The sequence below is a fragment of the Mus caroli genome, chromosome 7 (assembly GCF_900094665.2).
Source record: "Mus caroli chromosome 7, CAROLI_EIJ_v1.1, whole genome shotgun sequence".
Lineage (NCBI taxonomy): Eukaryota > Metazoa > Chordata > Mammalia > Rodentia > Muridae > Mus > Mus caroli.
Window position 1 is genome coordinate 41,225,941 of NC_034576.1, and position 10,983 is coordinate 41,236,923.

General features: G+C 42.8%; 1 protein-coding gene across 7 annotated transcripts in view; it reads left to right on the plus strand.

The window, feature by feature from the left end:
* The first annotated feature begins 2,171 nt into the window (after positions 1–2,171).
* Positions 2,172–10,983, plus strand: part of LOC110297179 (zinc finger protein 14-like) — an 18,105-nt gene continuing 9,293 nt past the window's right edge. For 4 of the 7 annotated variants that reach the window (XM_029479331.1, XM_021165919.2, XM_029479332.1 and 1 more), the window contains exon 1: positions 2,172–2,333. Coding sequence is in view for 2 of the 7 variants with exons in the window: in XM_029479330.1 (XP_029335190.1) it covers positions 2,331–2,333 (3 nt within the window). In the remaining 5 variants the exon portion in view is untranslated. Of the gene's footprint in view, positions 2,334–3,308; positions 3,340–10,983 lie in introns of all 7 variants that reach the window. The other 3 variants (XM_021165921.1, XM_021165918.2, XM_029479333.1) reach the window with 2 other exon arrangements.

A 10,983-nucleotide genomic window follows, 5' to 3' on the forward strand; every position in this document is an offset into this window, starting at 1 on the left:
TTCTCTGTATAGCCCTGACTGTCCTGGAACTCACTTTGTGGACCAGGCTGGCCTTGAACTCAGAAATCCGCCTGCCTCTGCCTCCCAAGTACTGGGACTAAAGGCGTGCACCACCACTGCCCGGCTCTAAGGTTTTGTTTTTGTATTTTTATGTACTCCAACTTTTATATCTTTTAATTATTGAACTCAAGACACTTTCTACCCTCAAATGTTTTCTTGGATCCTCATAAGTTAAGCTTATATCCTCAGACCTTTCATAAAGTTACATCTTTCTATACAGCTATTGACCATGAGACATAGGTGGTTGATCACTGGGGAACAGTCACTGAAAACCGAGTTTTTTAGATAAGGGACTAGCAGAAGGTTACATCTTGGAAAGATTACATCTGGAACTTGTATATCTTCTATCATGAAGCCTGTGAGCAAGGCTACCAGTCTGCCTTTTTGATAAGCAATCTGGTAGTCTTAACTGTCTAATGAATTGACTAAAGAGCTAATACAGTGGTGGATTACCTTGGGGTAAGGGGCTGGTTGCCCTATCTAGCTGTCAAGCTGCAGTTAGCTTAGCTGTCAATGTAGTCAGAGATCTGAGAAGAATAAATTACAATCTAGATGTCATATATTAATTTTAATGTGTTTTATAAAACGGAGCCAGTGGTACTGAAGGGAGTGCCTGCCTGGCTAGGCCCATGCCAAAGAGTTCCCTCTGAGAAATCAGCTATAGGATGAGCTTAGTATGAAAAGGAGTTTATTTGGAACCTGGGGAAGTGGGTAGAGAGAAGAGGGGGACAGAGAAGAACAGAAGGAGAAGAGAGAAAGAGGGGAAGAGGCTGGCTGGGGACATCTAAATGGAGAGAGAGAGAGAGAGAGAGAGAGAGAGAGAGAGAGAGAGAGAGAGAGAGATCTTTTATATCAAGCCAGGCTCTTACCTGACTGTTGCTAGGTAACTGTTGGGTGGATCCTCAAGGAAGTGACCATTACTGATGGATGTTTGATGTTTGTTCCCACATACATAGACAGAAATCTTTGAATTTGTCCCAACATTACAATAATCAAAAAGGTGTACTAACACTTGGGAAAGAACAGAGTAACAAAACAGTATAATCAGAAACTTAAACACAAAGAAACTAGCTGCCTTATGGTCCAACTCTAAAACTCCACCTATTCCAGTCAGAGTAGTAAGTAGCCCATGCCTTCATTCAACAATCAGAACGCGTAGACAGACAGATCTATTGAGTTCTAGGCCAGCTTGGTCTACATGCCAAGTTCTGGCTAGTGAAAGTTACTTAATGAGACTCGGTCTTTTTTTTTTTTTTTAAAATACACAATAAGAACCGCTAAAATCATCACTGCTGCAGGGCCCACACAGCATCAGAGTCCTCAATGGAAGCTTCTGGCCCGTCCAGACAGATCTGCCCAGGGGCCACTCGGAGGGGTCAATCTCAGGTTTCTGAAAACTACAGGACGCTGGCTGTCCCACTGTCACCCCGCCCCTATCCCAGGAAAGATGACCATAGCCAACTCTGTCGGATGCCCTACTCCATCAGGGATCAGTAAGCTGCTACTCGCTTACATAAGTTTCACCACGGCGGGGTTCTGCGCTGTCCTCATGGCTCCGCAGCGGGCCCACAGTGCACTGTATTCCTGTCCATTGCGTACCTTCAGAGGCAAAGCAGAACACTGAGCACCGCCTGCAGGGAAGACCCGCCTCCTATCTGTGCTTCTGAGGGAACTGCATGTCCCGATGCTCTGATTGGCTAAAGAGGCGTGAGTGACAAACGTTCCCTTTGATGGAAAGGAGAGCTAAAGGCGTAGGGAGAGCCACACTCCTTACCAGTTGTGTGTTCGCTAAAGGGTGCAGACCTGTTCCAGATCCAGGGAGATTTGCATTTAAGCAGAATTGTGTAGTGAGCAGTGCACATGAGCGACCCTGTGCTCTGAAGCAAGGGGTGCCTACTAAGTCCAAGAAGACAGCCGATCCAGTTCTGGGAGGAAGAAACACGTTCTGTGTAAAAGTAGATCTTACTGGAGCTCATTCAGGTCCGCACATAGGGCTGAAGGCAGGGCTGGAAGTGACTAGCAGTACTGATCCCTTCAGTCATGTGCAGCTTAAGGATGCTATCACTCAAACATTGCTAGCCAATCAGAGCTTCCAAGTAGACAGTCCAATCGAGTGCCAGCGGGAGGCGGGATTTCTTGGCCGCCATGCCACCTTCCAAGCTCTAAGACTGAGGTAGTCGCGTTGGAGACGTTGCTCTGTACGGACTGCACCGCTGTGGCAATTATGAGGCAAATTATGTGAAGAGAGCAAATGAGCCTGCAACCGCGCTATGGTGAGCAAGGGACCCTTGTCCCCAGATGGGGTGGATCCGATGTGGTGCATCCTCACTGGGGTTGGGGCGGGGCTTTCAGTACTGGGACCAGGATTCCCCCTCCCCGCGGGTTTAGAGTTACTCCCCACCCCCACGCCCTTGCGGGCCTTGGGGGACTTGATAAGCTCTGTCCAGCAAGAGGAGTGCCTCGATGTTGGTGACGTCAGTTCCCTGTTTGTGAGCACTGGTAGTGTTGTTGGCGTTTCACCCGAGAGCAGCACACTGCTAAACTTAAGACCCTCTAGGTTTTCTGTGTTATGTTCTAGACGTTCTGAATGCGTGGTGCAGGCTGTATTTAGATTTAGGTACACCCCCCCCCCCGGGGGGGAGGGAGGGTATAGGGGGCTTTCGGGATAGCATTTGAAATGTAAATGGAGAAAATATCTAATAAAAAAAGAAAAAAAAAGAAACATATTCTTTTTTTTTCTTTTACAGTCTTTTGGGGCAGCACTCCCCATGTTTTAAATCCATATTTATTTATTGCGGGCTGGCAAGTGTGCCAGTGTGCCTGTGGAAGTCAGAGGATAATTCGTGAGAATAGGTTCTTCCCCTGTGCTGGCCCAGGGCTTGAATTCAGGGCAGCAGTCTTGGAGATAGTTACCTTTACCAGGTCTTTCCAGGCCCTCTCCTATTTTTAACTTTTTTGAAGGTTTATTTTTATTTTATGTGTATGAGTATGTGCTTGCATGTGTGTATATACCACATGCATGTGCAGGCCAGAACAGGATTTGGATCTCCAAGAACAGAAGTTTTAGATGCTTTTCAGGTGCCATGTATGTGCTAGAAATTAAACTTGGGTTCTCTTTAAGAGCAAGGAGTGGTTTAAACCACTAAGCCGTCTCTTCAGAACCCTAATTATTAGTTTAAGGATTATTTATGTTTTGTATATGTATGTGTCTCTCAGTATAAATGCTACATGTGTGTGATTCCCCACAGAGGCCTGAAGAGGATGTCGGAGGCCTTGAAGGTAATGTTAAATGCTGTCATCAGCCACTGAAGTGAGTGCTGGGAACCAAACTCAGGTGTTCCAAAATAGCACACTGAACTGCTGAGCCATCCCTCCAGCCCTCCGTGTACTTCAGGGGACACTGAAAGACAAGTGTTAAGGTCTCTGGAGAGAGGTGTCCTTCATATTCTCATCTGTCTGACTCCGTAAGCCCTAGTACTGAGCTTTTCTGTCCTACACAGTTTTCTCTAGGTGGGGCTGAATGGAACTACAGGAGAGTCTGAGATCCTAGCTTGAGTCCCCAACACCCTCTGTGGCAGTTCCTTTTAACCTCTCTAATGCCAGCCTTTAATACAGTTCCTCATATTCTTGTGACTCACAACCAAAAAATTATTTTTTCATTCATTCATTCATTCATTCATTCATTCAATTTACATTCTGATCAAAACCTCCCTCTTCGTCTCCTCCCAATTCCATCTTTACAAATCCCTCCCCTCATTGCCTCCTCCCTTCCTGGGGCATCTAGTCCCAGCAGAACTAAGCATGTCCTTTCCCACTGAGGCCCAACCAGGCAGTTCAGTTAGGGGAAGGAGATCTAGTGGCAGGCAACTAAGTAAAAGACAGCCCCCACTCTAACTGTTAGGGAACCCAGATCAAGACCAAGCTGCTCATCTGCTCCAAATGTGTAGGGGATATAGGTCCAGCCCCTACATGCTTTTTGGTTGGTAGTTCAGTCTCTGTGGGCCCCCATGGTCCCAGGTTTGTTGGTTCTGTAGGTCTTCTTGTGACATCTTGATCCTTCTTTCTTGCTCAATCCTATCCCCTACTCTTCCAAGCTCCTCCTGATGTTTGGCTCTGGGTGTCTGCATCTGTTTAAATCTGCATGTGGCTCCTGTCTACAAGCATAGCCGAGTATTCACTAATAGTGTCAGGATTTGGTTGTGTCCCATTTGGGGTGGGTCTCAAGTTGGGGTAGTCATTGGTTCCCTCAGACTCTGCTCCATCTTTATCCCTGCATCTTTTGTAGGCAGGATAAACTGGGTTGACGATTTTGTGGATGGGATGATGTCCACCTCCCTCCACCAGAAGTCCTGCCTGGCTACACTAGGTGACCACTTTAATCTTCATATTCTTCACTCGTAGAAAAGAACCTCAGCTAGGGTCACCCCCATAGACTCTCTTTGGCCTCCTCCATCCATGTCTATAAGTTAGTCCCAGAGATGTCTTAGATCCATTTCCATTTCTTTGCCCAGCACTCCCCTGCCTACTTCCAGCCATACCTGATCCCCATCCCCACTGCTCACTTCACCTCCTTTCCCACCCAGTTCCTTCTTTTTTATCCACCTCCAGTGACTATTTTGTTTCCTCTTCATGCATTCCTCCTTGGGCATGCCCTGTTAATTTCTTTGGTTTTGTGGATTGTAGCATAGGTATCCTGTACTTTACAGTTAATGTCCAATTAATTATAAGTGAGTACATGTCTTTCTGGGTCTGGGTTACCTCACTCAGAATAATATTTTTCAAGTTTCATCCATTGCCTGCAGTTTTCATGATGCTCTTGCTTTTAGTAGCTAAAGAGTAGATGTACTACATTTTTAAAATCCAATCTTCAGTTGAAGGGCATCTAGATTGTTTCCAGTTTCTGACTATTACAAATAAAGCTGTTATGAACATAGTTAAGCAAGGATCCTTGTGGTATAATGGAGCATCTTTTGGGTTTATGCCCAGGAGTAGGATAGCCAGGTCTTGAGGTAGAACTATTCCCAGTTTTCTGAGAAATCACCAAATTGATTTCCAGTGGTAGTACAAGTCTGCACTCCAACCAGCAATGAAGGCATGTTCTCCTTGCTACACATCCACATCAACAGGTGCTGTCACTTCAGTTTTTGATCTTAGCCATTCTGACTGCATCTCAGAGTCTTTTTGATTTGCATTTTTTTGATAACTAAGGACATTGAACATTTGTTTAAGTGCTTCATGGCCATTCAATATTCCTCAGTTGAGAATTCTTTGTTTAGCTCTTTATCCCATTTTTTAATAGGGTTATTTGGTTCACTGGAGTCTAATTTCTTGAGTTCTTTATATATTTTGAATATTAGGCCTCTATTGGATGTAGGATTAGTGAAGATATTTTCCCATAATGTAGGGTTCTATTTTGTCCTTTTGATGGTATCTTTAGCCTTATAAAAACTTTCCAGTTTCATGAGGCCCCATTTATTAATTGTTGATCTTAGTACCTGAGCTATTAGTGCTCTGTTCAGGAATTTGTCTACTGTGTTCAAGGCAGTTCCCCACTTTCTCTTCTATTAGATTTTTAGTGTGTTTGATTTTATATTGAAGTCTTTGATCCACTTGGAGTTGAGTTTTTTGCAGGATGATAGCTATGCATTGTCTTAATTGGTGTTTCCATTGCTACGAAGCGACATCATGACCAAGGCAACTGTCATAAAAGGAGTTAATAATTGGGGCTGACTTACAGTTTCTGAAGTTCCATCCATTATCATCATGGTAGGAAGCATGGTAGTATGCAGGTAGACATGATGCAGGAGGAGCCTGGAGTTCATCTTGATTTAAAGGCAGCCAGTGAGGACTCTCTTCTGTAGGCAGCCTGGAGGAGACTCTCTCTCCAACTGTGTGGAACTTGGGGATAGAGACCTCAGACCCCATTCCCACAGTGAAACACTTCCTGTATAAGGGCACACTTCTTTCAATAAGGCCACAATCCTAATAGTGCCACTCACCATGAGCTAAGCATATTCAAATCACCACTTGGGTCTATTTGCATTCTTTTACAAGAAGACATCTAGCTAAATCAGCACCATTTGTTGAAGATGCTTTCATTTTTCCAATGTAAGGTTTTGGCTCCTTTGTCAAATATCAAGCATTCATAGTTCATAAGTATATAGGTTTATTTTTGAGTCTTCAATTCTATTATATCAATCAGCCTGTCTGTGTTTATGTGAATACCATGCATTTTAATTAGTATTGCTCTGTAGTGTAGTTTGAAATCAGGGATGGTGATACCTTCAGAAATTCTCTTATTGTACAGGATTGTTTTAGTTATCCTGGAGTTTTTGTTTTTCCATATGAAGTTGAGAATTGCATTTTTTTTAAATTTATTTTTTATGTTTATATGTAAGTACATTGTAGCTGTCTTCAGACACACCAGGAGAGGGTGTCAGATGATATTAAGGATGGTTGTAAGCCACCATGTGGTTGCTGGGATTTGAACTCAGGACCTTCGGAAGAGCTGTCAGTGCTCTTAACCGCTGAGCCATCTCTTCAGCCCTGAGAGTTACATTTTTAAGGTCTGTAAAAAATTGTATTGGAATTTTGATGGGAATTGCATAGAATATGTAGATTGCTTTTGGTAAGATGGCTATTTTTACTATGTTAATTCTACAGATCCATGAACTTGGGAGATCTTTCCATCTTTGGATGTCTTCCTTCATTTCTTCAGAGACTTGAAGTTCTTCTCATATAGATCTTTCACTTGCTTGGTTAGAGTTACACCAAGGTATTTTATATTATTTGTGGCTCTTGTAAAGGGTGTTATTTCCATAATTTCTTTTCTCATTTGTATAAAGAAGGGCTACTGATTTTGAGTTAATTTTGTATTGAACCACTTTGCTAAATGTGTTTATCACCTGAAGGACTTCTCTGGTAGAAATTTTGGGATCACTTATATACTATCATATCATCTGCAAAAAGCGATATTTTCTCTTCTTCCTTTCCAGTTTGTAACCCTTATCTCCTTTACTTGTTTTATTGCTCTAGGTATAACTTCTAGTTCTATGTTGATTGGATAGGGAGAGAGTGGACAGCCTTGTCTTGTCCCTCATCTAAGGCGAATTGCTCTCAGTTTCTCTTCATTTAATTTGATGTTGGCTATTGGTTTGATAAATTGCTTTCGTTATGTTTAGGTATGCACTTTGTATCCCTGATCTCTTTATTTTTTTACTTTTAAATTATTCGATATTTTCTTTTTTTATATTTCAAATGTTATCCTCTTTCCTGGTTTCTGTTCTGAAAAATCCCCAACCTATCCCCCTTCCCTCTGTTCACCAACCCACCTACTCCCGCTTCCTGGCCCTGGCATTCCCCTACACTGGGGCATAGAGTCTTCACAGGACCAAGGGCTTCTTCTCCCATTGATGTCCAACAAGGCCATCCTGTGCTACATATGCAGCTGGAGCTTTGAGTCCCTCCTTGTGTACTCTTTGGTTGGTGGTTTAGTCCCTGGGAGCTCTGGGGATACTGGTTGGTTCATACTGTTGTTTCTTCTATGGAGCTGCAAGCTCCTTTAGCTCCTTCAGTCCTTTCTCTAGCTCCTCAATTGGGGACCTTGTGTTCAGTCCAATGGTTGGCTGAGAACATCCACCTTTGTATTTGTCAGGCACTGGCAGAGCCTCTCAGGAAACAGCTATATCAGGCTCCTGTCAGTAAGCATTTGTTGGCATCCACAATAGTGTCTGGGTTTGGTGACTGTATATGGGATTGATCCCCAGATGGTGCAGTCTCTGTATGGCCTTTCCTTCAGTCTCTGCTTCACACTTTATCTCGGCATCTCCTCACATGAGTATTTTGTTCCCCCTTCTAAGAAGGATTGAAGTATCCATACTTTGGTCTTCCTTCTTCTTGAGCTTCATGTGATCTGTGAATTGTATCTTGGGTATTCCGAGCTTCTGGGCTAATATCCACTTATCAGTGAGTGCATACCATGTGTGTTCTTTTGTGACTGGGTTACCTCATTCAGGATGATATTTTCTAGTTCCATCCATTTGGCTAAGAATTTCATGAATCATTGTTTTTAATAGCTGAGTAGTATTCCATTGTGTAAATGTGTACTGGCTGGTTTTGTGTCTACTTGACACAGGCTGGAGTTATCACAGAGAAAGGAGCTTCAGTTGGGGAAATGCCTCCACAAGGTCCAGCTGTAAGGCATTTTCTCAATTAGTGATCAAGGGGGGAGGTCCCCTTGTGGGTGGTGCCGTCCCTGGGCTGGTAGTCTTGGTTCTATAAGAGAGCAGCCTGAGCAAGCCAGGGGAGGCAAGCCAGTAAGTAATATCCCTCCATGACCTCTGCATCAGCTCCTGCTTCCTGACCTGCTTGAGTTCCAGTCCTGCATCCTTTGGTGATAACAGCAGTGTGGAAGTGTAAGCTGAATAAACCCTTTCCTCCCCAACTTGCTTCTTGGTCATGATGTTTTGTCCAGGAATAGAAACCCTGACTAAGACAAAATGTATCACATTTTTGGTATCCATTCCTCTCTTGAGGGACATTTGGGGTCTTTACAGCTTCTGGCTATTATAAATAATGCTGTTATGAACAAAGTGGAGCATGTGTCCTTTTTTATATGTTTCTCCAAGAGTTTTAGATGTAGGTGTTTTAGATTTTGTCAAAGGCTTTTTCAACATCTAATGAGATAGTCATGTAACTTTTTTCTTTCACTTTCTTTATATAGTGGGTTACGTTGATGGATTTTCATATATTAAACTATACCTGTATCCCTGGAATGAAGCCTACTTGATTATGGTGGATGATGTTTTTTAGGTGTTCTTAGTGTCAGTTTGCCATTATTGAGTACATTTCCATCTGTGTTTATAGTAGAAATTGATCTAAAATTATCTTTCTTTGTTGATTTTTATGTTGTTTATCAGGGTGACTGTGGCCTCATAGAATGAGTTTGACAAAAAATGTTCCTTTTCTTTCTATTTTATGGAATAGTTTGAGGAGTATTGGTATTAGCTCTCTATCGAAAGTCTGGTAGAATTCTGCACTAAAACTATCTGCCCCTAGACTTTTTTTGGTTGGGAGACTTTTAATATCTACTTCTATTTTCTTAGGAGTAATGGGACTGTTTAGATAGCTTATATGATCTTGATTTAACATTGGTGTTATCTGTCTAGAAAACCATCCATTTCTTTTAGATTTTCCTTGAGAACTTGTTTGGTGGTTCTAAAAGGGAAATGCAGGTACTCTTATTCTCCTGACCAAAGACCTGTCTTCCTTTTATGATATCTATCTAGAAAATCACCCATTTCATTCAGATTTACCAAGTTTGTGGAGTATAGGTTTTCTTTCTTTTTTTTTTTTTGGTTTTTCGAGACAGGGTTTCTCTGTGTAGCCCTGGCTGTCCTGGAACTCACTTTGTAGACCAGGCTGGCCTCGAACTCAGAAATCCGCCTGCCTCTGCCTCCCGAGTGCTGGGATTAAAGGCGTGTGCCACCACGCCCGGCGAGTATAGGTTTTCAAAGTAAGACTGAATGATTCTTTGGATTTCCTCAGTGTCTGATGTTATGTCTCCCTTTTCATTTCTGATTTTGTGAATTGGAGACTGTCTGCCTTTTAGTTAGTTTGGCTAAGGGTTTGTCTATCTTGTTGATTTCTTAAAGAACCATCTCTGCATTGTTCTTTTTGTTTCTAAATCATTGATTTTAGCTCTGTATTTGATTATTTTGATCTCAGCACCCTCCATCCCTCCCATGATTACCTATTCCCTTTTCCCTCAGAGAATGAGCACCCCTTCTTGGATACTACACCACTCTGGGACATGTAGGCCCAGCAGGACTAGGACATCTCCCACTGAGGTTCAGCTACGTAATCCAGAAAGGGGGAAGGGATCCAGTGGCAGACAACAGAGATAACCCTGCTTCAATTGTTAGGGGACCCAGATGTTCTTGGTGTAGCTGGTCTCAGATGGGCAGCCTTGGGCAGAACAATGGAACTCAGGGGATAGTGCACTTTTCAGCCAACTCAACATGCTGGGGCTGAGGATGGTGCTGCAGTCAGCTTCAGTTTCTATTGTGGCTTTGACCAACACCTCAAAAAGAACTTAAATCACAAAGAGACTTGTTTCCTTTTCTCTCTTTCCGAGGTGTATTTGATGTCCCAAGACTCCCTAATAGGTACCCGTTTCACCTATCTAAATATCTACTTCTCTTGATTTCCATATCACAGTTGCAAGAGTTCTGGAATCATTTATGTCCAGGCCTTCTTCCTTTGCTGCCTATTTCCCTTTCACTCTCTGATCCTCTTGTGCTTGTGGTAATTAACTGATTGCCCTACAAGCTAAGGAGCCTCTCTGGCCCTATGTAAGGGTGAAGAACTACTGTTCTTCTTTCTGTTGTCTTCCTTTACTCTGTAAGACTTCTAATTTTCCTCCCTTCTCTCCATTTCTTTCCTGCAAGACTGATGCTGAGACTTATCCTCAACCTGTCCAGATTTTGTCTGTATCAGGAATGAAGAGTGGCTGACACTGTTTATCTACAGTATTCTTCCCAGCCACAGATCCACCCTTACGTAGTTAGTCATCCTTCAGATTCTCCAAAATGAAATTTCTGAATCAAAAGACTTCATCAGTTTGTCTTTGACAACTTATAGGAATTAGTAAAAGTAAAATTTCTGTTGAGAAAATACCCCAACAAAACAGAATTCAACAAATCCAACTCCAAATGGTTTTACAATAAACAGTACCCTCTTGAAGTTTAATTACAGATAGCCTCTAACCCCAGGGCCACCAACTTGATGATCTATCATAGGACAGGGAGTCCCATCCCAATTCAGCCCCACCCCAGTTCAGTAAGAAGCCAAATTGATTTCATTGCCCATTAATACCACAGCTCTGCCCCCATTTCTCTCTCTCTCTCTCTCTCTCTCTCTCTC